Source organism: Chiloscyllium plagiosum, chromosome 10 (assembly GCF_004010195.1).
Source record: "Chiloscyllium plagiosum isolate BGI_BamShark_2017 chromosome 10, ASM401019v2, whole genome shotgun sequence".
Classification (NCBI taxonomy): domain Eukaryota; kingdom Metazoa; phylum Chordata; class Chondrichthyes; order Orectolobiformes; family Hemiscylliidae; genus Chiloscyllium; species Chiloscyllium plagiosum.
The window spans coordinates 5,376,253-5,399,372 of record NC_057719.1 but is presented as its reverse complement, the minus strand read 5'-3'; the positions used below and the strand labels follow the sequence as shown (position 1 = coordinate 5,399,372).

At 42.6% G+C, this 23,120-nt stretch overlaps 1 protein-coding gene across 5 annotated transcripts in view; it reads left to right on the top strand.

Moving 5' to 3' along the window:
• Nucleotides 1-23,120, top strand: part of dglucy (D-glutamate cyclase) — a 123,253-nt gene that overhangs the window by 58,344 nt on the left and 41,789 nt on the right. For all 5 annotated transcript variants that reach the window (XR_006312687.1, XM_043696939.1, XM_043696936.1 and 2 more), the window contains exons 2-5: nucleotides 1,324-1,435; nucleotides 17,694-17,847; nucleotides 20,884-21,082; nucleotides 22,238-22,388. Coding sequence is in view for 4 of the 5 variants with exons in the window: in XM_043696939.1 (XP_043552874.1) it covers nucleotides 1,324-1,435; nucleotides 17,694-17,847; nucleotides 20,884-21,082; nucleotides 22,238-22,388 (616 nt within the window). In the remaining variant the exon portion in view is untranslated. The remainder of the gene's footprint in view (nucleotides 1-1,323; nucleotides 1,436-17,693; nucleotides 17,848-20,883; nucleotides 21,083-22,237; nucleotides 22,389-23,120) is intronic.

Genomic DNA, 23,120 nt, shown 5'->3' with positions numbered 1-23,120 from the left:
CCTCTGCTGTTGAAGCCACAAAATATATATGACTGGTCTGGTTCATTTTCTGGTCAATAGCAACCCCTCGGTTTTGATAGTGAAGAATTCAGTGATAGTAATGCATTCAGCATAAAAGAATGAGTCAGTTAGATTCTCTTGTCTTAAGGATAACATTGCCTGCCACTTCCGTGGCATGAATATTATTTGCCACTTGTCAGCCCAAGCCTGGATGTTACCCAGACCATGCTGTATTTGGGCACCAACTGCTTCCGTATCTGAGAAGTTGTAGATAGTGTGGAGTCATCAGCAAACGTCCCCACTTCTGACTTACGATGGAGAGAAGGTCATTGATGAAATAGCTGAAGATAGTTGGATCTAGAACACTATCCCAAGGAAGTCATTTAGTTATGGAGCTGAGATAATTAATCTCAAACAAACACAACCATCTTTGCTTTATGCTATGTATGTCTGCAAGCAGTGGAGATTTTATTCTCTGATTTCCATTGCTCCAGACTATTTTGATGCCATATTTATTTGAAAGATTCCTTGATGTCAAGGGCGGTCACTCTGACCTCATCTTTGGGGTTCAGCTCTTTACTCCATTTTTAGACTAAGGCTGTAATAAGATTAGGAGTTGAGTGCCTGGGACATCATGGACAAGTTATTACTGAGCAGTGGCTATTTGAAAGCAATGTCAATGAGAACTTCCATCACTTTGTTTATGATTGAGAGGAGACTAATAGGGCAGTAATTGCCTAGGCTGCATTTTTTTTTTGTGGGCAGAACATACCTGGGTTGTTTTCCATATTGCCAGTTTTGTAGTTGTTCTGGGTATGTTTATATCATTTATATGGGCAGTGTTTGTGAATATTAAGAGAATCAAAAGAAGCTGGGTGCAGTGTAAAGATGTAATATTGATAATTAGATAAAAAAAGAATGAAGAAGAGGAATGAGAGGTATTGGAAAAAGAAACATCATGGTCTTGTTGTAAGACTGGAAGAAGAACTGTCTTAAGAAGGAACTCCCTCCCAAACAGCGTTGTGGGGGGTGTCCAGCACTGACTATTAAAGTGCATTTTTAAAAACTGAGATGTATATTTTGCGAATTTGAACTGAAACATAACATTCAGCCAATCAAAGGTCCTCTGTTTCCCATAAACCAATGGGAGTGTTAATTAGGTGTAAACTCAGAGGTTGCAAACAAGGTGTCAATCTATTTTAATATTTTTGGAGTTGAAAGCAATGCAATCGTGATTCTTACTGATTATTTTTTGTTTAAAATGCCGTCATTTATTCCTTTAGAAGCACACTGCATACTTTTTGTTGCTTTTACGTTCAACAGGGCTCAACAATGCTGAATGCTGGCTTCCTGAAGTCTGTGCTGCCGGCCTCGGCCAGAGAGTTGATCCGAAATGGACTACTGAGAGGTTCGGCCACCTCCGGGATGTCCCAAGGTACTTCTCCCCTCTATATTCCCGTATCCACACTTGTGTCAGCAACCCCACACCTCTTAATCCCGAGTGAAAATTTTATACAAAGAGAAAGAACAGGGATTTTAAAGTAGTCTGCCTCTGCCAATGATCTCTGATCTTCGCCTGCTGACATTGCACTCAAATCAAGCCACCCAGATCATCCTTAAATACTTTTGAATTGAGAGGTGAGAGTAGGGTAGGGGAACATCTCTACCGATGGATTGAGAGGAGACAGACAGCCCATTAAAGGCAGAGGGTGCAGCCCATTACACCCAGTTGCAGCTGTTAAGTCACACGGTCACTTCAGCCTTAGCTGGAAAAAAAATGGATTTGCATCAGAATTTACAAAGTTATACAAAAAATTATTTTTAACGTGAGCACCCATGTTTCTGGGAGGAGGATCTGAGCTTTGTGCAGGCAAAAGGTCGGCTAGAGCTCCCCCAACAGCTTAAAGAAAGAATGGTTCTCAACAAAATTCGTCCATGGGGCATCCTAAAACATTTGCAGACAATGGTGTACATTGTTTTTGTGAAGTGCAGTTACTATTTTGAGATAGGCAAATGTGGCCGCTGATTTTGGTACGGGAACCTGTTAAACAGCAAACATGATTGATATTTTCTAATCAACACACCTCTGGAGCAGGTCTTGAATCCAGGCATCCTGCTTCAGAGATAGGGACACTGCCACTATGCCACAAAATCTCTCAGCCAACATTCTGAGGAAGTAGAGGTATTGTGCTTTCTTGACCATAGTGCCAATATGGGTGGGCCAGGAAAGATTGTTGGTGATCGTCATTCCCAGGAACCTGACGCTCTCCACCATCTCCTCCTCAGCTCCATTGATGCAGAGGCATGCCCTACACTTCACTTCACTTTCCGAAGTAAATGACCAGCTCCTCCATTTTGATTGCATTGATGAAGAGATTATTGTCTCTATGCCATGCCGCGAAGCAAAATATCTCTTTCCTGTACTCCGCCTCATCATTGTTTGAGATCCAACCTACAATAGTGGTGTAGTCAGAAAACTAGGAAATGGAGTTAGTGCAGAATTTGGCGACATAGTCATACGTAAAGAAGAAGTATAGTAGGGGTCTGAGTGCAGCCTTGCAGGGCACCGATGTTGAGGGTTATCGTAGAGGTGTTGTCACCTATCCTTATTGTCTGCCGTCTGTTGGTCAGGCAGTCAAGGGGGGAGTAGAAACCTAAGTCCTCGAGTTTGGAGATGGGTTTTATTGAAATGATGGTGATGAAGATGGAGATGTAGTCAATAAATAGGAGCCTGTAATAGGTATCCTTGTTGTCCAGATGTTCAAGGGATGAGCGTAGAGCCAGGGAGATGGCGTCTGCCATGGGCCTGTTGCACCGCTAGGCAAATTGCAAGGGTTCAGTGCAGTTTGGGAGACTGGAGTTGATATGTGCCATGACCAACCTCTCAAAGCACTTCATTATAATGGATGTCAGAGCCACTAAGCAGTAGTCATTGAGGCACGCTACTGATTCTTCTTTGGCACTGGGATGATGGCCATCTTCTTGAAACATTTGAGAACTTCAGAACATAGTAAGGAGAGGTTGAAGATGTCTGCAAATACTCCTGCACAGGATCTGAGTGCATGACTGAGGATTCCATCCGGGCCTGAGGCTTTCCATGGATTCACTCTTAAGAAGGCCGATCTAAAATCTATGGCAGTAATCAAAGTATGGGTGCATCCGAGGCTGTTGGGACAGGTGGCATTGTTTCACTGACATTCTGTTCAAAGTGAGTGTGAAAACACATTGAGCTCATTGGCAGCAGTATGTCTTAAGCCAATGTTAGCCATTAATAGTCCAATAATGGCTATTCATCCTCCTAGCTGGATCATTATCCACTCCTTTGTCTGTCCAACTGTTCTTTGTCTTTTTGAGTTCTAACCCCATCTATCGTTTACTTCTCACCCCCCCCCCCCTCCTAAGGTTGGTGAGTCCAAAGCTAGAGGCATAGGTTTAAGGTGAAAGGGGAAAGATTTGAAAAAGACCAGAGGGGTAACTTTTTCATGAGAGGGTATTGATTAGTGGAACAAACTGCCAGAGGAAGTAGTGGAGGTGGGTACAACTACAACATGTAAAAGACATCTTGATGGGTATATGAATAGGAAGGGTTTAGAGAGATATAGGCCAAAAGCTGGCAAATGGGACTAAGTCAGATTAGGATATCTGATTGGCGCAGATGAGTTGGACCAAAGTGTCTATTTATGTGCTGTATGACTTAGACTACACTCCCAATATCTGAAGTAGATAACTGAAGAGATTGTGGAGGCATTGGTGGTGATCTTGCAGGACTCGGGAGGCAAAGGTTATTGTCACTAGACAATTCATCCAGAATCTCAACTAATGTTCTAGGGACCCGGACTTGAATCCCATCATGGCAGAAAGTGGAATTTGAATTCAATTAAAAAAATCTGGAATTAAGAATCTACCAATATCCATGAAACCATTGTTGATTGTCAGTAAAACTTGTCCTCACTAATGTCCTTCAGAGAAGGAAATCAACCATCCTCACCTGATCTGGCCTACATGTGATTCCAGACCCACAGCAATGTGGTTGACTCAGGACTGCCCTCTGGACAATTAGATTAAATTAGATTCCCTACAGTGTGGGGACAGGCCCTTCGCCCAACAAGTCCACACAAACCCTCTGAAGAGTACCCACCCAGACCCATTCCCCTACATTTACCCCCGACTAATGGACCTAACACCATGGGCAATTTAGCATGGCCAATTCACCTGACCTGCACATCTTTGGACTGTGGGAGGAAACCAGAGCACCCGGAATCTACACAGAAACAGGGAGAACGTGTTAACTCCGCACAGATAGTGGCCCAAGGAATTGAACCCAGGTCCCTGGCACTGTGAGGTAGCAGTGCTAACCACTGAGTTACCGTGCTCATTAGAGATGAGCAATGCTTGGTGGCCAACCAAAGATGTCCACATCCTTTGAATGAATAAAAAAAATCACTTGGTCAGGAAGGCTCCCAGAGGACTGGAAAATGGGTGATGTAACACCCCTGTTTAATAAGGAAGGGAAGCAGAAGACAGGAAACTCTAGGCCAGTTAGCCTGACAGAGCCATTGGGAAAACTTTAAGGATAAGATTGCAGGAGTACTTGGGAGTCAATGATAAAATAGGGGCAGAGTCAGAACGATTTCATCAAGTGGAGGTCATACATGACAAATCTGTTAGAGTTCTTTGAGCAAGTTAAACAAAGGAGAGCAATGGAGGGATCTGTTTGGATTTCCAGAAGGTCATTGACAATGTGCCACACAGAAGACTGCGAATTAAGATAAGAGTCCCTGGTGTTAGGGGCAAGTTCTGGCATGGATAGAAGATTGGCTAACTGGCAAAAATAATACATTAGGGATACAGGAGTCTTTTTCAGGATGACAACAAATGACTACTGGAGTTCCACGGAGGTCAGTGTTCGGACCACACCTATTCATGTTATACATTCACGATCTGGACAAAGGAACTGAGAACATTGTTGCTAAGTTTGCAGGTGGCACAAAGATAGCTGGAGGAGCATTTAGTGTTGAGGAAGTGGAGAGGCAACAGAGGGACTTGGGCAATTGGCAGAAATCTGAGCCACAAAGGAACCTGTGAGTTCTAGTTCAGGATTCTCTTAAGGTGAACACACAGGTTCAGTTGACAAGAAGGCAAATGCAATGTTAGCATTTGTTTCAAGTGGGCTAGAATACAAGAGCAGGGATGTACTACTGAGGCTGTATAATGCTATACTGAGACTGCATTTAGAATATTTTGAGCAGCTTTGGCCCCCATATCTAAGGATGGATGTGCTGGTATTGAAGGGGATCTGTTTCAGAGCAGTGAACCAAGGAATTGAAGGGCTTGTCATATGAGGAGGGTTTGAGGACTCTGGGTCTGTACTCAATGGAATTTAAAAGGAGGAGGAGGTATCTGATTGAAGCTTACAGGTCTGGATAGAATGGATGTGAAAAAATTGTTTCTACTAATAGGAAAGTCTAGGACCCAAGGGCACAGTCTCAGAATTCATAGATAACTCTTTAGAACTGAAATGAAGAATTTCTTCAGCCAGATAGTGGTGAGTCTGTGGAGATCATTGCCACAAACGGCTGTGGAGGCCAACTCATTGAGTGTATTTAAGACAAATAGGCTCTTGATGGGTAAGAGGCTGTAGGGTTATGGGGAGAAAGCAGGGACTATGATTGAGAACATATCAGCCATGATTGAATGGCAGAGCAGACTTGATGGGCCGAATGGCATAATTCTGTTCGTATATTTTATGGTACCAAGCATTACCAAATTTTGTTTGTTTGTGCTTTAAGAAAAAAAGTTTCTCATCAGTAACTTGCTTAATATTTCTTCCTTTTAGAATTATATCAAATTTGAATATTACAACAACATTCTTCAAATTTTGTTTGTGTACAACCTCCTTTGTATAGTTGGATTGATAGATTTTGTTTGTGGTCAATTAATTTTTTTTCCCAGACAATCTTTTCTATTTTGTCAGATACAAATTAAAACAAGTACTTTATTGATTCCAGTGTCAGAAACAATAATGTCTGTGCTTGGTGCTTTTGTCAGAAGATAACAAGTGACCTGACTGGTCAAGGCCTAGTCTCTGGAAGCCTTTAGCTGTTGATGTCCACAGGTAACTCCTTAAATCTGCAAGACTCATTGGCCTGTTGTTGTGTTCTCAGGGAGCTCATGTAACCTGTTTAAAATTACAACAGTAAAGTGAAGAGACAGCTCAGGCTGGAAAACGACAGGGAGCAAGGAATGGCTGTTCGATTAAATTGCATATATTTCAATGTAAGAGGGCATACAGGTAAAGCCAATGAACTCAGGGCGTGGATAGGTACATGGGACTGGGATATCATAACCTTTACAGAAACATGACTAAGAGAGGGACAGGACTAGCAGCTCAATATGCCAGGGTACAGGTGCTTTAGGCGGGACAGAGGTGTTGGAAGGAGGGGAGGGCGAGTTGTATTTTTGATTAAGGAGAGTATCACAGCAGTAATCAGAGATGAAATAACTGAAGAATCATCCAGTGAGGCTTTGTGGATGGAGCTACAAGATAAGAAGGGGATGGTGACGTTATTGGGGTTGTACTATAGGCGCCCAAATAGTCAACTGGAATTAGAAGAACAAATATGCAGGGAGATTGGGGAGACTTGTAGGAGCAATAGAGTTGTTGAAGGAGGGAATTTTAATTTTCCTAACATAGACTGGGACTGCCTTAGCATTAAGGGCCTAGATGGGATGGAATTTCTGAAGTGTGTTCAGGAAAGTTTCCTCAAGATATATAGAGGGTCCTACTTGGGAAGGGACAAAACATGACCTACTCTTGGGAAATAGGGCAGGACAGGTGATGGAGGTGACAGAGGGGGAACACTTTGGGACCAGTGACCATAATCCTATTAATTTTAAAATAGTTATGGAGAGAGACAAAACTGTTCCACAGGTTCATATTCTAAATTAAGACAGAGTGAATTTTGATGGAATTAGACAGGACCTTGCAGGGGTTTATTGGAGTTGTTTATTTGTAAGCAAAGGGACCTCTAACAAAAGTGAGATAGCTAGAGTTCAAGGTCTATATGTTCCTGTGAGGGTGAAAAGCAAGGTTGACAGGAATAAAGAACCCTGGATAACAAGAGATATTGAGGCTTTGTCCAGAAAAAAGGAGGTATGACTCAGATGCAGGGTCGAGAGTTTGGTGCTGGAAAAGCACAGCAGGTCAGGCAGCATCCAATGAGAAGGAGAATTGACGTTTTGGGCAAGAGCTCTCATCAGGAATGAGGCTTGTGGGCCGGGGGGCTGAGAGATAAATGGGAGGGGGAAGGTAGCTGAGAGTGTGATAGGTAGATGGAGATAGGGGTAATGGTGATAGGTCAGATGAGAGGGTGAACAATATAGGTGGGAAGGAAGATGGACAGGTAGGGTAGGTGATTAGGGCAGTGCCGAGTTGGGGGATTGGATCTGGGATAAGGTGGGGGGAAGGAAAATGAGAAAACTGGTGAAATCCACATTGATGCCGTGTGGTTGGAGGGTCCCAAGGCAGAAGATGATGCGTTCTTCCTCCAGCTGTCAAGTAGTTAGGGTTTGGCGATAGAGGAGGTCTACGACCTGCATGTCCTTGGTGGACTGGGAGGGGGAGTTGAAGTGTTCGGCCATGAGGTGGTGGCGTTGGTCGGTGCGGGTGTCCCGGAGATGTTCTCTGAAGCATTCTGCAAGTAGGCGTCCTGTCTCCCCAATGTAGATGAGGCTGCATCGGGAGCAACAGATACCCTAAATGATGTATGCAAGTGTCGGTAAAACTCTGATGGATGTTGAAAGCTCCTTTGGGGCCTTGGACAGAGGTGAGGAGGTAGGTTTGGGCACAGGTTTTGCAATTTCTGCGGTGGAAGGGAAAGGTATCAGGAGGGGAGGGTGGGTTAATGGGGGGGCGTGGACCTGACAAGAGAGTCGTCAAGGAAATGGTCTTTACGGAAATCAGATAGGAGTGGGGAGGGAAATATATCTCTGGTGGTGGGGTCTGTTTGTAGGTGGCGGAAATGACAGAGGATGATGCAATGTATACAGAGGTTGATGGGGTGGAAGGTGAGGACCGGGGGAGTTCTGTCCTTGCGGTTGGAGGGGTGGGTGCGAGGGCGGAGGTGCAGGAGGGGGATAAGATGTGCTAGAGGGCATTATCAACCACGTGGGAGGAGAAATTACAGTCTTTGAAGAAGGAGGCTATCTGGTGTGTTCTGTGATGGAACTGGTCCTCCTGGGAGCAGATGCCGTGGAGGCGGAGCAATTGAGAATAAATTCGTATATATCACATCATCAGAGGTTCTATAATACTCTAAGAGCTGGCGCTGTGGAAGCCAGACCTATATCAAGCACTATTCACATGGGCGGCACAGTGGCACAGCAGTTAGCACTGCTGCCTCACAGTGCCTGAGACCTGGGTTCAATTCCTGTCTCAGGCAACTGTCTGTGTGGAGTTTGCACATTTTCCCTGTGTCTGCGTGGGTTTCCTCCGGTTTCCTCCCACAGTCCAGAAATGTGCAGGTTAAGTGAATTGGCCAGGCTAAAATTGCCCGTAGTGTTAGGTGAAGGGGTAAATGTAGGGGAATGTGTCTGCGTCGGTTGCTTTTCGGAGGGTCGGTGTGGGCTTGTTGGGCCAAAGGGCCTGTTTCCACACTGTAACTAATCTAATCTAAGCAAATAAAGGGTGACTTGGTGATGGGATACCGGCCTCTGTGGAGTTATGTCAGTAGCAATGAGAGAAAAAAATACAATCCTGAAGAGATTTGCTCGCAATAGGCATCTTTGATTTAGTGTAAGTGTTTCTGGTGTCATGCCATTATTTGGGAAGTAAGGCTTGTTCGATCCTGTTGTCAAAAACTGGGCCTAGTATGTGGAAAGAATGCGCTATTTTCTCTGGCCAGATGACATTGAAACAGATGAAAAGCACCGAGTAATTCTCCTGACAGCTTGCGGACCTGCAGCTTTTTCAGTTATTAGGCACCTAATGCCTGAGGCACCAGATACGAAAGCATTTCAAGAGTTGACAGATTTAGTTAAGGAATGTTATGACCCAAACCACCTCTAATTCTGAGATGCTATCGGTTTTACTCAGCAATGCAAGAACTAGGGGATCTGCGTCTGGATTTTTGACGAGGTGAAAACGACTGGCAGAGGCATGTGACTTTGATTTCGCCTTTAATGAGGTGCACAGAGACTGTTTAATATATAGGATTAATGTTATTAGTTATTTACATAAATGATCCGGATGTAAATATACGAGGCATGATTAATAGGTTTGCGGGTGATACAAAATTAGGAGGTATCATTGATAGAGGAGGAATGATCTTGTTCAGATGGGGAAGTGGGCTGAGGATTGGCAAATGGAGTTCAATACAGATGTGGGAAAGTCAAATGAATGTAAGACTTACATAGTAAATGGTAAGGTTCTGAGGAGTGTTGTGGGACAGAGGTTCTTTGAAAATGGCATCACAAGTAGACAGGGTGGTGAAGAAGGCATTTAGCCTGCTGGCCTTGAGTATAGGAGTTGGGATGTTATATTACAGTTGTATAAGTCGTTAGTGAGGCCACACTTGGTGTATTGTGTACAGTTTTGGTCACCCTATTGTAGGATAGGCATAGTTAAACTGGAAAGAGTGCAAAGAATATTTATGAGCATTTTGTAAGGACTAGTAGGCCTGAGTTATAGGGAGAGGTTGGCCAGGATAGGACTTTATTCCTTGGAACGTAGGAGAGGTGACCTTACTGAGGTGTGTAAAATCAATAGGATGAAAGCATATAGTCTTTTTCCTAGTGATGGGGAATTGTAAGCTGGAGGGCATAGGTTTAAGATGAGAGGGGAAAGATTTAAGAAGGACCTGAGGGGCAACTTCTTCATGCAAAGCATGGTGCATATATGGAATGGACTGCTGGCAAAAGTGGTTGAAGCAGGTGTAATAGGAACATTTAAACAACATTTGGATAGATACATGGATGGGAAAGGTTTAGAGAAAAATGGACTAAGTGCGGGCAATTTGGAACTAGCTGAGTGGGCACCATGGTCAGCATAGACCAGTTTGGGCTGAAGGGCCCAATGCTGTATTAGTCTATAACTCTAATGATGTAACCATGCAAATGTGCATACTAGCTGAAGCCCAGTTGAACTTCAGACAAGCAGTACAACTGGCTTTGTCATTAGAAATTACAGCAAGTGGAGCAAGAGTTGCAGTGTATGCGAGTGGAGGTGGGCACCCTCATGAGGCTTACTGAGCTTGGGGAACACAACATGAGTGAAGACAGTTACAGAGCCTCACTCAGAACATATCCAGAACAGAGCGACTCTAGGTCACCCCACAGCAAAACCCAAACGAAGCCAAGCCTCGCCCAAACAGTTAACATTTTCTTCAGGATTTGGGCTAGCAAGCTATTTTAGTTGCTACTGGTATGAAAAGTCGAATCCACAAAAGAGTCGCATTCGGCCTGAATTGAGTAAGAAAAGTCATAGGCTGGTATCCAGGAAAGTGTACACCCTGGAAAGTCCACCTGCATTTGGTTTGGAACTGTTAAGTTGCTTAGCAACATCCAAATCAGAATAAACATTTGGTTAAATAATCACTCAGTTCAAATGAAGGTTCATACCAGCACAGCAGTTTGAGTGTCGAAGGACCAGTCTGTAACAAAATTTGCTCTGGATTCCAACCCTTCAGTTTGCATAAAACTTTGACTAGGCTGAAAACCTATACAGTAGCTGGGAATGTTTATAGATTAAGGGTATAACTTTGGTTGCGGTCTTGTATGAGAAGCAGTTGGTTCAGTTACCACTGATTGTTGTAAAAGGCTCAGGCCCAAACCTGATAGGGTGAAATTGGTTGAAAATGGCTCAACATTTTTCAATTAGAAAATGGCTGCCTGAGTGAAGTCCTAATTAAATAATTGGAGGTTTTTCAGGAAGGTCGAGGGACTATCAAAGGAGCCACCTTGCATGTTGACCACAAAGATATTCCACAATTCAGCAAGGTCCGCCCTGTGCCATATGCTTTATGGGGAAAAGTAGAGGAAGAAAGCAGAAAGTGGAAGGCAAACGAATCATAAAACCAATACGGTTTGTGAAATGGCAGCACCCATTGTATCGATTATGAAGGTTGATGGGTCAGTTTGCCTTTGTGGGCATTTTAAACAAATGGTACCCTGCTTCTCACAACTAAATAAATATCCAGTCCTTCGCAGACAATTTATAAGCAAAACTAGTTGGGAGGGGTGGGATGTGTCCTTCACAAAACTGGACTTGAGCCATGCGTACCTGTGAATGCGGTTAGATGAGGATTCCCAGAAGTACACTAGAACTAACATCTATAAGAATTTGTTCCAAGACAGCCATTTGGGGTGTTGTCAGCCTGTGCCTTTTTTTAGCGGACAATGGAGAACATTTTACAAGGCCTACCACAGCTTGCCATTTATCTGGAAGGCATGCTAATGACTGGGAATACAATAAAGAGCATTTAGAGAACTTGGATATAGTCCTTAGATGTTTCTCCCAGGCAGGCATATGCCATAGAAGAGACACCAGGCACCAGAAGGAACTTGCTTGGACTACAGAGTCGATAAGACGGGTCATACCCATTGGAAGATAAAGTGGCGGTGATCAAACATGCCCCAGCTCCCACATCTCAACTGGAACTTAGGTCTTTCCATGGATTGGTGAATTATTATGGAATGTTCATATGTAACCTGGCCTCCATCCTGGCATCCTTGTAACTGCTATTGAAAAATGGTTAGCCTTGGAAATGATCTCATAGCCAAGATATAACCTTTAGGGAAGTGAAGAAGCAGCTATCATCATCTAAGGTGTTAACACATTATGATCCCAAGCAAGACATGCAATGCCTCCCATGCGGTATCACTGTAGTGTTGACTCACAGATGGCCCAATAAAGAGGAACACCCAATAGTGTTTGCTTCCCAGACTTTGATTGATATAGAGTGCAAATACACCCAGATAAAGAAGGAAGATATGGAAGTTATCTTTGGCATGAGAAAGTTTTACTAATACCTTTACGGATATAAATTTGTAATAGTAACAGACCACAAACCCTGGCGAGGGTTACTCAAAGAGTACAAAGCCATACCACCGATTGCTTCAGGTTGAGTTCAGCAGTGGGCTCTCATTCTAAGTGCATACAGTTACAAGTTGGAAACTGTCCTGGAGGCCAAGTAGCAAATGCAGATGCCATTAGCTGCCTCCAGCTGCCACATCTGCCACTGGTGGTGCCACCGCTGGAAGACTCCACTTTGGTTTTAATACTTTTGGACACGGTTCTGGTCACTTCTGACAATATCAGGCTGTGGACTCAAAAAGATCTGGTTTTGGCTAAACTAAAACAGCAGTTGGTGATGGGAGAAACAAAAGGGCCATCACAATCAGAATTAAAACCTTTTCACCCAGCGAGGTCAGATCACTGTAGAGGATGGCATTTTATTGTGGACAGCAAGAGTGATTGTCCCAAGCAAAGGCCGATGCCAGCAAATGGCTGAACTCCACCAGGCTCATCCAAGGGTGTCCAAAATGAAGATGTTGGTTTCCAAGATTGGATGCAGACATAGCCACATTGGTGGGGCAATGGCCAGAGTGCCAATAAGGACAGATGTTACTGCCAGCAGTTTCCCTACATTCGTGGGAATGAGCAGGTAAACCTTGGACTTGGTTACATGTCAACTGTAGTGGCCCTTAATGGCTCAACATTCTTCATCATTGTCCACTCAAATTGGTTGGATATGCATAGAATTCATTCATCAAACAAAGGGACAGTGATAGAAAAGCTGTGAACTTCACTTGCAATACACATGCTCCTGGAAGTGTTGGTCACAGACAACAGGCCATCATTTACCAGCTCCATACAATCCATAGCCTGATGATCTGGTGGAAAGAGCAGTCCAAAGTTTGAAGGCAGAAATAAGAAACAGTTTACAGCTTCACTTGATACAAACTGTCCCGGTTCCTATTTGATTATCAGACCACCCATCATGCAACTACAGGGATAGCTTTCGTAGAGTTGATAATGGACCAAGTTAAATCTGATCTTCCTGAACCTGGGTGGGGGAAAAGGTGAAATGGCATCAGGAACACCAATGCCAGATGCAAGATCCCTCTGAGTGAGAGAAATAATTTAGTTCAGGATGAGGTTTGGTGCTGAAACCATAGAATAGCACTGTGTGGATAAAAGGTATGGTGACATGATTTCATGACATACAAAGTTCTGGTAGATCAGGTGTTCCTGAACAAGCATATGGGCCACATGAAAGCTGCAAACTTGTAAACAGGGCGAGCACAAAGCATACGCAGCCGCTCAGAACAGACGGAAAGGCTGTTGGAACCCATGGGATAGCATCAAAGAAACATTACATTACATTACATTACATTACAGTGTGGAAACAGGCCCTTCGGCCCAACAAGTCCACACCGACCCGCCGAAGCGCAACCCACCCATACCCCTACATTTACCCCTTACCTAACACTATGGGCAATTTAGCATGGCCAATTCACCTGACCTGCACATCTTTGGACTGTGGGAGGAAACCGGAGCACCCGGAGGAAACCCACGCAGACACGGGGAGAACGTGCAAACTCCACACAGTCAGTCGCCTGAGGCGGGAAATGAACCCGGGTCTCTGGCGCTGTGAGGCAGCAGTGCTAACCACTGTGCCACCGTGCTGCCCATAAACCTCCGAGTATGAGATGGACACAGTGGATATCACAGCCTCTCTGCCTTTATTACCTGAAAAAGAGGATGAATTTCTTCCAAGACGCACCAGGCTCTAGAGACAGGCTCCAATCTGGTACATGTGGCCTGTATCTGAGGCTGAGTTGAAGGAACCAGATCTGGTGTGATAACGCTGTAGGAAGGGCTACAAGAAAAAGAACAGGCCTACATCCCCTGACTTAGAAAGGGAAGGATGTCCTAATTGTAATGAAATCAGCCATTTTCAACTCATAGAATGTGAGTTCTCTGATTGGGATTGTTTACACTGTCAAATCAGGGAGCCCTGGATGACAGATATAAACAGACATATCATAAGTTCTGTAGCACTCTGAAAGATGGCTCTAAGGAAGCCGGACCAGTATGAAGTACTATGCACATGTGAATAAAGGGTGACTTGATGAGATACCTATCTCTGTGGAGTTATTTCAAGGTTCATATTATTCACAGCTAAATTCACTTTTTAAACTCGTTCGATTAAACCAGTTCTGAATCTCTGATGCTTGCGTGCTATTCCTGGTTTTGATACTGACCTGACATGAAAATGAGAAATGCTGTCAATATAAGAGTCAGGGGAACCCTATGTTAATACAATCCAGTTTTCACAGGAGGCTTTAACTTCAATTGCAGAAAGGGTTCATGATTGTGAATACTCTTATAACTGCGCTTGGGGGACTTATGCCCACCTCTTTCCTTGCTCCATCTTGTGTGATATTGTATGTCGACTTCATCTCATTACAACAGAGAGGCAGAACAATAGAGAAACATTATCAATTACATCCACAGGATTATCTATTTTGTTTTGTAAGATAATAGTTACAGCATCACAGATTTCTGCTTGATATGTTTTAATTGTATCTAAATCAGGGAGAGGTCCATTTCATAGTCAGTCTATAAATCAATATCTCGGGTAAACAGTTGCAGAATTGGATCTTCCTGCAACATTTTCCTTGTCTGAAACATTGCATAATGTGGGATGTTGCTTTCCTGCAAGTCATCATTTTCACCTTGCAGTTTTTAGTTTTACTGATTCCTGCAGCTTTTTTTTATCCATCTGTAAAACAGCAAATATGAGTGTAGGCTGCAGTCAGATCAGCCATGATCTTATTGAATGGCAGGGTGAGTTTGAGGACTGAATTACTTACTTCTTTTAAAAATGTCAAGAAGGTACGAATTGTTTCTCATCTCTATCCAATATGTTTCTATCCCCTGGTTTCCGGAACTTCGATAATCTCTCTTGATTGTGTTAATACCATCATTAATCAACAGAGTCACACATTCTCCTTTTTCTAGCTTCCTAACTTTGTAAATGATGTATACTCTTCAATATTCAGGTTCCAATGTATGGTATCCTGTAACCATATCTCAGTAATGATATAAGATTGTACGTAGAGTAAATGGAAACAAGCACCTATTCATCTGTGTTATTTCAAATGCTGTGTGCATTTTGATGGAGAGCCTTTGGTTTTCTTCTTTATTATGTTTGTAACTTCTAGTCTTATTTGTTGATTGACTCATAGATGTGCTCTCTGTCCCTTTCTGTCATGGCCTGTTTATCATTTCCATTTTATTATATTTCTCTCCTGCCTTACAACCTCTTTAATTAACCACATCTTCCCAGCTGTGATCATTTTTGTTGATATACCTGAGAATCCTCTCTACTTTAGTTATGCAGCTCATTAGAATATAATCCTGGTAAGTGTGAGATGCTACCCTTTGGGAAATTAAATGTTAAGTAAAAGTATACAGTTAATACAACAAAGAACAAAGAACCTCACAACACAGGAACAGGCCCTTCAGCCCTCTAAGCCTGTGCCAATCCAGATCTTCTATCTAAACCTGCCACCTATTTTCTAAGGATCTATATCCCTTTGCTCCTTGCCCATTCATATATTTGTCTGGATACATCTTAAATGATGCTATTGTTCCTATCCCGACCACCTCCACTGGCAATACATTCCAGGCACTAACCAGCTTCTGCGTGAAGAACTTTCCACTCATATCTCCCCTAAACTTTTTCCCCTCTCACTTTGAACTCGTGGCCCCTCGTAATTATGTCCTCTACTCTGGGAAAAAGTTTCTTGCTATCCACCCTGTCCACCTCTCAATCAGGACCCCCCAATCTCCTCCTTTCCAATGAAAATTAACCTAATATATTCAACCTCTCCTCATAGCTAGCATCCTCCATACCAGGCAACATCCTGGTGAACCTCCTCTGCACCCTCTCCAAAGCATCCACATCCTTTTCGTAATATGGCAACCAGAACTGTATGCAGTATTCCAAATGTGGCCGAATCAAAGTCTGATCCAACTGTAACATGACCTGCCAACTCATTTACTCAATACCCCGTACGATGAAGGAAAGCATGTCGTGTGCTTTCTTGACCACTGTACTGACCTGCATTGCCACCTTCAGGGAACAATGGACCTGAAAACCAGATCTCTCTATACATCAATTTTCCCCAGGACTTTTCCCTTTACTGTATAGTTCGTTCTTGAATTGCATATTCCAAAATGCATCACCTCGCATTTGTCCAAATTGAACTCCATCTGCCATTTCTCTGCCCAACTCTCCAATCTATCTAGATTCTGCTGTATTCTCTGATAGTCCCCTTCAGTATCGGCTCCACCAATTTTAGTGTCATCTGCAAACTTGCTAATGAGGCAACCTATACCTTCCTCCAAATCATTTCATGTATATCACAAACAACAGTGCTTCCAGCACGGATCCCTGTGAGACACTACTGGCATAGGTCTCCATTTTGAGAAGCTCCCTTCCACTACTACTCTCTGTCTCCTATTGTCCAACTAGTTCTCTATCCATCTAGCTTGAACACCTTGTACCCCATGCAACTTCACCTTCTTCATCAGCCTACCATGGGGGACTTTATCAAAAGCCTTACTAAAGACCATGTATATGACACCTAAACCATGCTGCCTATCACTGATAAGCCCATTTTCTTCCAAATCGTTATATATCCTATCCCTTAGTATCTTCTCCAGCAACTTCCCTACCACTGATGTCGCGCTCAGAAGTCTGTAATTACCTGGATTATCCCTGCTACCCTACTTAAACAAACGCACAACATTAGCAATTGTCCAGTCCTCTGGGACCTCACCCGTGTTCAGGGATGCTGCAAATATATCTGTTAAAGCCCCAGCTATTTTCTCTCTTGCTTCCCTCAGTAACCTGGATAGATCCCATCCGAACCTGGGGACTTGTCCACCTTAATGCCTTTTAGAACACATGGCAGAAATGGCAGGACTCTCAATAGCATTGATGTACAAAGGGATCTTGGGGTTCAAGTTCATAACTCCCTGAAAGTAGCCACTCAAGTAAATAGGATGGCAAGGAAGGCATATGTTGTGCTTGCCTTTATTGGTCGGGGAACTGAGTACAAGAGCCAGGATGTCATGTTGCAACTTTATAAGATTTTGGTTAGGACACATTCAAGAGTATTGTATTTAAATTTGACATCACATTACAGGTAGGATATGGAGGCTTTGGAGAGGGTGCAGAAGAGGTTTACTGGGATGCCTGGATTAGGGGATATTAGCTATAAGGAGAGGCTAGAAAAACAGGTTGATTTCTCTGGAGTGGTGGAGCTGAGAGAAGACTTGAAAGAAATCTATAAAATGATAAGATGTGTTCATAGGGTTGACGGTCAGAATTTTTTTAAGGGACTTTTAGATAAGCACATAAATATACAAGGAATGGAGAGATATGGCCCAAAGACAGGCAAAAGGGATTAGTTTAATTAGGCGTCATGTTCGGCACAACACCATGGGACGAAAGGCCCATTCCTGTGCTTATGTTCTATGTTCTTTCAACAGATGCCAGTTTAACTGGTGCAATTTGTTTGCTGCTTATGAGAAAATTCAGTCCAGCAAGTTTGCTGCTTACTTGGTATTTTGGAAGGTTTGGCTGTTGGAGATAATTCCTCATCTTTATTCACAAAAGGTTTCAAGCAAGCCAACATTGTGATATTGGACAAGAAATTTGCTGATGACTTCGAGCAATTTTGCTTGGCAAATAGCGGACCACTACCATTACTGTACAGGAGTAAACCTGGCGAGTGGAGTTCTCCACCACTCAGCACCAGTTCTGATATCAGGTAGATTCATAAACACCTTGTCTGTATTTCCCTAGTCTAAAGTGTTTGGACTTGACTCCAATTTGGTAATAAATAATCTGTTGTGTTTGACCCAAGGATATCTGTTGAAGCTCCAGATATTTCCTCTTTTGCTTCACTCAGTAACCTGGATAGATTCCATCTGGACCTGGTGACTTGTCCACTTAATGCCTTTTAGAATACATGGCAGAAATGGCAGAACCCTGAACAACATTGATGTACAAAGGGATCTTGGGGTTCAAGTCCATAGCTCCCTGAAAGTAGCCACTCAGGTATTTAGTAATTGTGGATCTACAATACCAAAATGCAGGTATTTTGACATGTTAGCAACAGATCAATAATTTCCCTCCAAGACATTACTGATAAATGGATGTCATCACCCAATACAGCCCTGAACCATGCCAACCAGAAGGACCTGGCCCAGTCAGCTGATTTCAGCCTTGGATAGAAATTGGAGTATTTCAAATAACATTATGTCCCAGGTCAGGAAGAGACAGGCAGGAAAGCTTTTCCAAAGAAAAACTGCCGAGATTGCTGCTCATAATCTTAATTTGGTGACTCCTGCTGGAAGGGAATAGGGATGGTAATATGGCCAGTTGTGATGCCTTTCAAAGTCTAGTAGCCAACCAACACTAACAGGCTCACAAAAATGCAGTTTGGGAATGTGCTCAGCCCCTCTGAAATTATAAACTAACCATAGTTGATCACCTTCAGGAAAATAACAGAAAAAAAATCAGGGCGAAAGGGAAAAAGCTACTGGAACCTTCCTTAGTCTAAACTGAGATAAATCAGTGGTATATTAACCTGTAATTAAACTCTCTGATTGTTTCTTGCAATTCAATCTACATTAACATAGGTGGGTAATTTATAGTGACTTATAAACAGTAAAAGGATTTCACATTTAAGTCCTCATGACAAATTCCAAAAACCAGACACATTAATCTGGGATTAAAGAATTTTTTAATGTTTGATTCCTTTACTTTTTTCAGACAAACTACTAAAGAATAGTCAGTTGATTTAGCTGGCAGTATCATTGGAGTTTGACCCTAAATCAGTTAAGAACTCCAGTCAAAGGAGAATATTGTTATTTATTTAAAATGTCAGGCCAAAGGTTCAGCCACTTAAGATATCAGGAGATCCAGCATTCAAAATCAGCCATGGCTCAGTTGATAACACACATAAAGAATACAGGTTTGCTCATTCCCTTAGCTTATGCCCACTTCCCATTTATCACCAGCCTCCTCACAGTTCACAGTACTCTAAAGTTTTATCGCCTGTATTTTAAAATGATAGCCTGTTTGCACTAATATAAGTGTGTAATGTTCGTCAAGCAAAGCAACAATACCATGTACTAACCTGGGGATATCTCACTGTATACCTTTCTGAGGTCTGGAAAGCAGAGGTTTACCACGACCCCAGTATTATATCCATGCTGCCAATGTTCTTTTTAACCTATGCAGTTCAGCTTTTCTGACAAGCCTAAAATGATACTTTACCCTTTTGGAGTCAATATACCCCTCATCAAGCATTGAGGTTTTTTTTAAAGAAATAACAATCAAGTAAAGTTATTAGTGATTAAATGTTGTGTCAAATACACTAAAATAAGCATCAATAAATTTGAAAGATAAGTTATTGTTGAATTGGCTATGGGATATTTCTCAAATAATTTGCAACACCAAAGAAATTATGTAACTATAAACTGAATTAAAGCAATATACTGTGGTTGCTGGGTGTCTGAGATGCAGTAGATCTAGCAGCATCCATGGAGAGAGAAAACAGATTTAGTGTTTTGAGCCCAGTATAACTCTTCTTTAGAACTAAAAGATGTTGGGAAATGTTTCTTTTTATATACTTTTGACAGAAGTGGAGGAGGTGCAAGGAAGCAGATGGCGGAGAGGCCCAGGACAAAAGATAATAGGGTTGTTGATGATGGTAAAAGAGAAAAAGATGTAAAATGGGTGTCAGCTAAGGTGTGAAAGAGAGCAAATAGGCTCTTCCTAAAAAGAATGAAGAAAACAAGACACAAGCAAGATAGGGCTGGGTAACGGTTGGGGGTAAGTGGAGGGGAGGGGTGAAATGTAAGAAAAATAGAGAGCAGACATAATGTGGTCAGTTTTGAAAGTTATGGCATTCACTGCTGAGACCTCGAGGCTGCAGAGTTCCTAAGTGGAAAATGAGGTGCTGATCTTCATTTGAACATCACAGCAAGCCCATGTTAACATGATAGCAAGGTGGATTATTGAGATAGCGAGCAACTGGGAGGTCCGGGTCATTCCTATGGACAACAGAGGTGTTCTGCAAAGTGGTCCTCCAGTCTACATTTTGTCTTGACAATGTAAGGGAGAGGACATTGTGAGTAGTGAATGCTGTTAAGTCAAAATCTGAACTCCATCCTTCTAACACCCTGGGCAAGATTGAGTTTCTATCCTTTTTCATGTTCTTCCTCGAGAGTGCAGGCTCTTAAAACCAAAAGCTATATTGACCTGAACATTAATTCAATACAGAGGATGGAGGGTTGATCTAATTGAATTGCTAAGGTGATTAGAGAAGTTGATGAGTTCGATAGAATCTATTAGATCTGGTGCTAGAATCCAAGTGACAGAATATAAATTTAAATTCAGAGATAAACCATTCAAGAGTTAATATGCATTTCTGGAAAAATTGTGGAAAAATCTACCCCAAAGAGTTATTAAAGCAAATCAATACTGTGACTGATCCATGTTCTTCTGTCAGATTATCCAGGGATGTGGAACTAAAGGGTAAATGGAGTTACGGTATGGAACAGTCATGATCCAGTCGACTAATGATATAGGTTTAAGGGACTGAAAAGGCTATTGCTATACCTGTGTCCTCACTAATGACTTAACTCAATGACTTTGTTGCTCTTTTCAAAGTTGTTGTTTTGTATTGGAGCCTCAACCCTTCCCAGAGCAATCCACCTACTAATTTAATTCATTTAATAGGACTACTTGAAACAAAAATATTGAAATAAACTCTAACATTACAATTTGGCTTTAGAACTGATTGCCCACAGTACATCAAATATGAGAGAGGAAACATCGCAGGCAATCTGAGCAGCCTTGTAGAATACACTGAGCAGTTAAAGGACATGGTTACATTTTACCTGGGATGCAGCTTTTCCTTTGAGAGCGCTCTCCTCGAGGCTGACATTCCAGTAAGAAACATTGAACAAGGACGCAACATCAGTGCTTTCAAGGTAGGGTTAAAGATTGTTCTTTCTCACACTTTATGTTAAATTAATTAGTCCTTGTTGCTCATGATGTTAGATAGGAGAGACTAGTAGAACAGTTGATGTTACTAGACTATTAATGCACAGGCCCAGACCAGTAATGTATAAGACAATTGCTACACATTGTCAAAACTTCTCTTAATTGTACGCATCAAGGCAGTTCATAAGAAATACCAATATAAAGGGAAACAACATTTGTATTTTGTGACTGGAGAATGCTGATTGGTTGACAAGTGTATTTTGATTGGTAGTGGCACTGCCATGACAAATGCACCAGTTAGATGATGACTGATAGCCAACTGCCATGTTTTGTTTACGTTTTAAACAAGGCAAAGTGACTGTGGTCAAGACACTGCCCTGGGAAATGACCCAGAGAATGTCTATTAGCTTTACACTGAGTTAAAACAGGTGCAGTCAATGTACATGTTCTTTCTGTTCACAAAGAAGATGGCTGTATTTGTTAATAAACAAACAAAGAACTGCTGGAAATCAGAAACAAAATTAGAACTTGCTGGGAAGGGTCTGAAGAAGGGTCATTGGGTGCAAAATGTTATCTCTGCTTTTTCTGTATAGAAGCTACCAGACTTGCTGAGTTTTTCCACAATTTCTGATTTTGTGCCTATGTATTAATATACATAGCATCCGGCACATGCAAGCACACCACACTGTGAACCCGACTGACAATCCTAACTTGATTGTCAGCCTGACTGCTGAGAAGCAAGCCTTACTCATGTATTCCTCTTACAGGTATGAACTATCCCACCTCCATGCAGCTGACCATAGTCTGTTGGTTCGGTATTAAAATATTGCCACGTTAACCGAACAGGCAGCAGACTTCATTGTATTTCCTGTGGCAATGAATCATTACTAAAACATTGGACACCTGACAGCTGGTCAAGGGGGATTAAAGGCCTCTGGCCAAGGTTAGAACAGGCTAAGCAGTTGTGTGAACCTGGGTATGTGGTTGCACGTATGTCCCTCTTGATGTTGCTCACTTGCATCCTATGAAATCTTGTGCCCTGTGCTGGCAAATCAAAGATTTTATTTCCCGATGGCAAAACCATTTTATGTTATTTCTGTTTCTTCACGCTGCACTCCACCCCCTCCCCTTGGCTGCGGCAGACATCTATTCCATGTGTCAGTGTTGGTGGTTTCCAGTGTAACATGGTGGTCACTATGCGACCTATCCCTGTGGAGAAGCTCGATGCAGTTGTGCAAGTAACTCATCACATGAAGGATGCTCATGGTGCCCCTGTGCACATCGGCCATCCAGGTAAGATTCAGAAGAAGAGTGGTACTGGATCAAAATATTAATTTTGTTTCTCTCTCCACAGATTGTGCCAGACCTGCTGAGTTTTACCAGCACATTTTTAGTTTCAATTTCACATTGCGTTTTCACCCGAAGAAAGAATGCAAAAAGGGCTGACTTCCCTGTTCTTGATTTTGGGACTTAAGCTTAGGAACTGGAAAAGGCCAATCAATCCCTAGAGCCCATTCAATTATTCACTGAGGCCTTGGCAAACATATATCCTAATAACACCCACTCACCCTGGCTCTACATCACTAATACCCAGTTGTCAAAAATCTATTGATATCTGTTGGTAGTTGCCTATGCCTGAATATGACAAAATGGCTATTAAGGTTTTTTTTAAACTGACGTAGACAATCAAAGAAAATTTTAGAATTTCATATAGCTCAAATCATGGCCTTCACAGACAGATAACAAAATGCCTCTGAGTCTTAGTAAGCTGGGACTAGAATTCAAGTACTGAAAAATGTATTGCTGGAAAAGCACAGCAGGTCAGGCAGCATCCAAGGAGCAGGAGAATCGACGTTCCGGGCATAAGTCCTTCTTCAGGAATGAGGAAGGTGTGCCAAGCAGGCTAAGATAAAAGGTAGGGAGGAGGGACTTGGGGAAGAGGCGTTGGGAATGCGATAGGTGAAAGGACGTTATGGTGAGGGTGATAGGCCGGAGAGGTCGGGAAGAAGATTGCAGGTCAAGAAG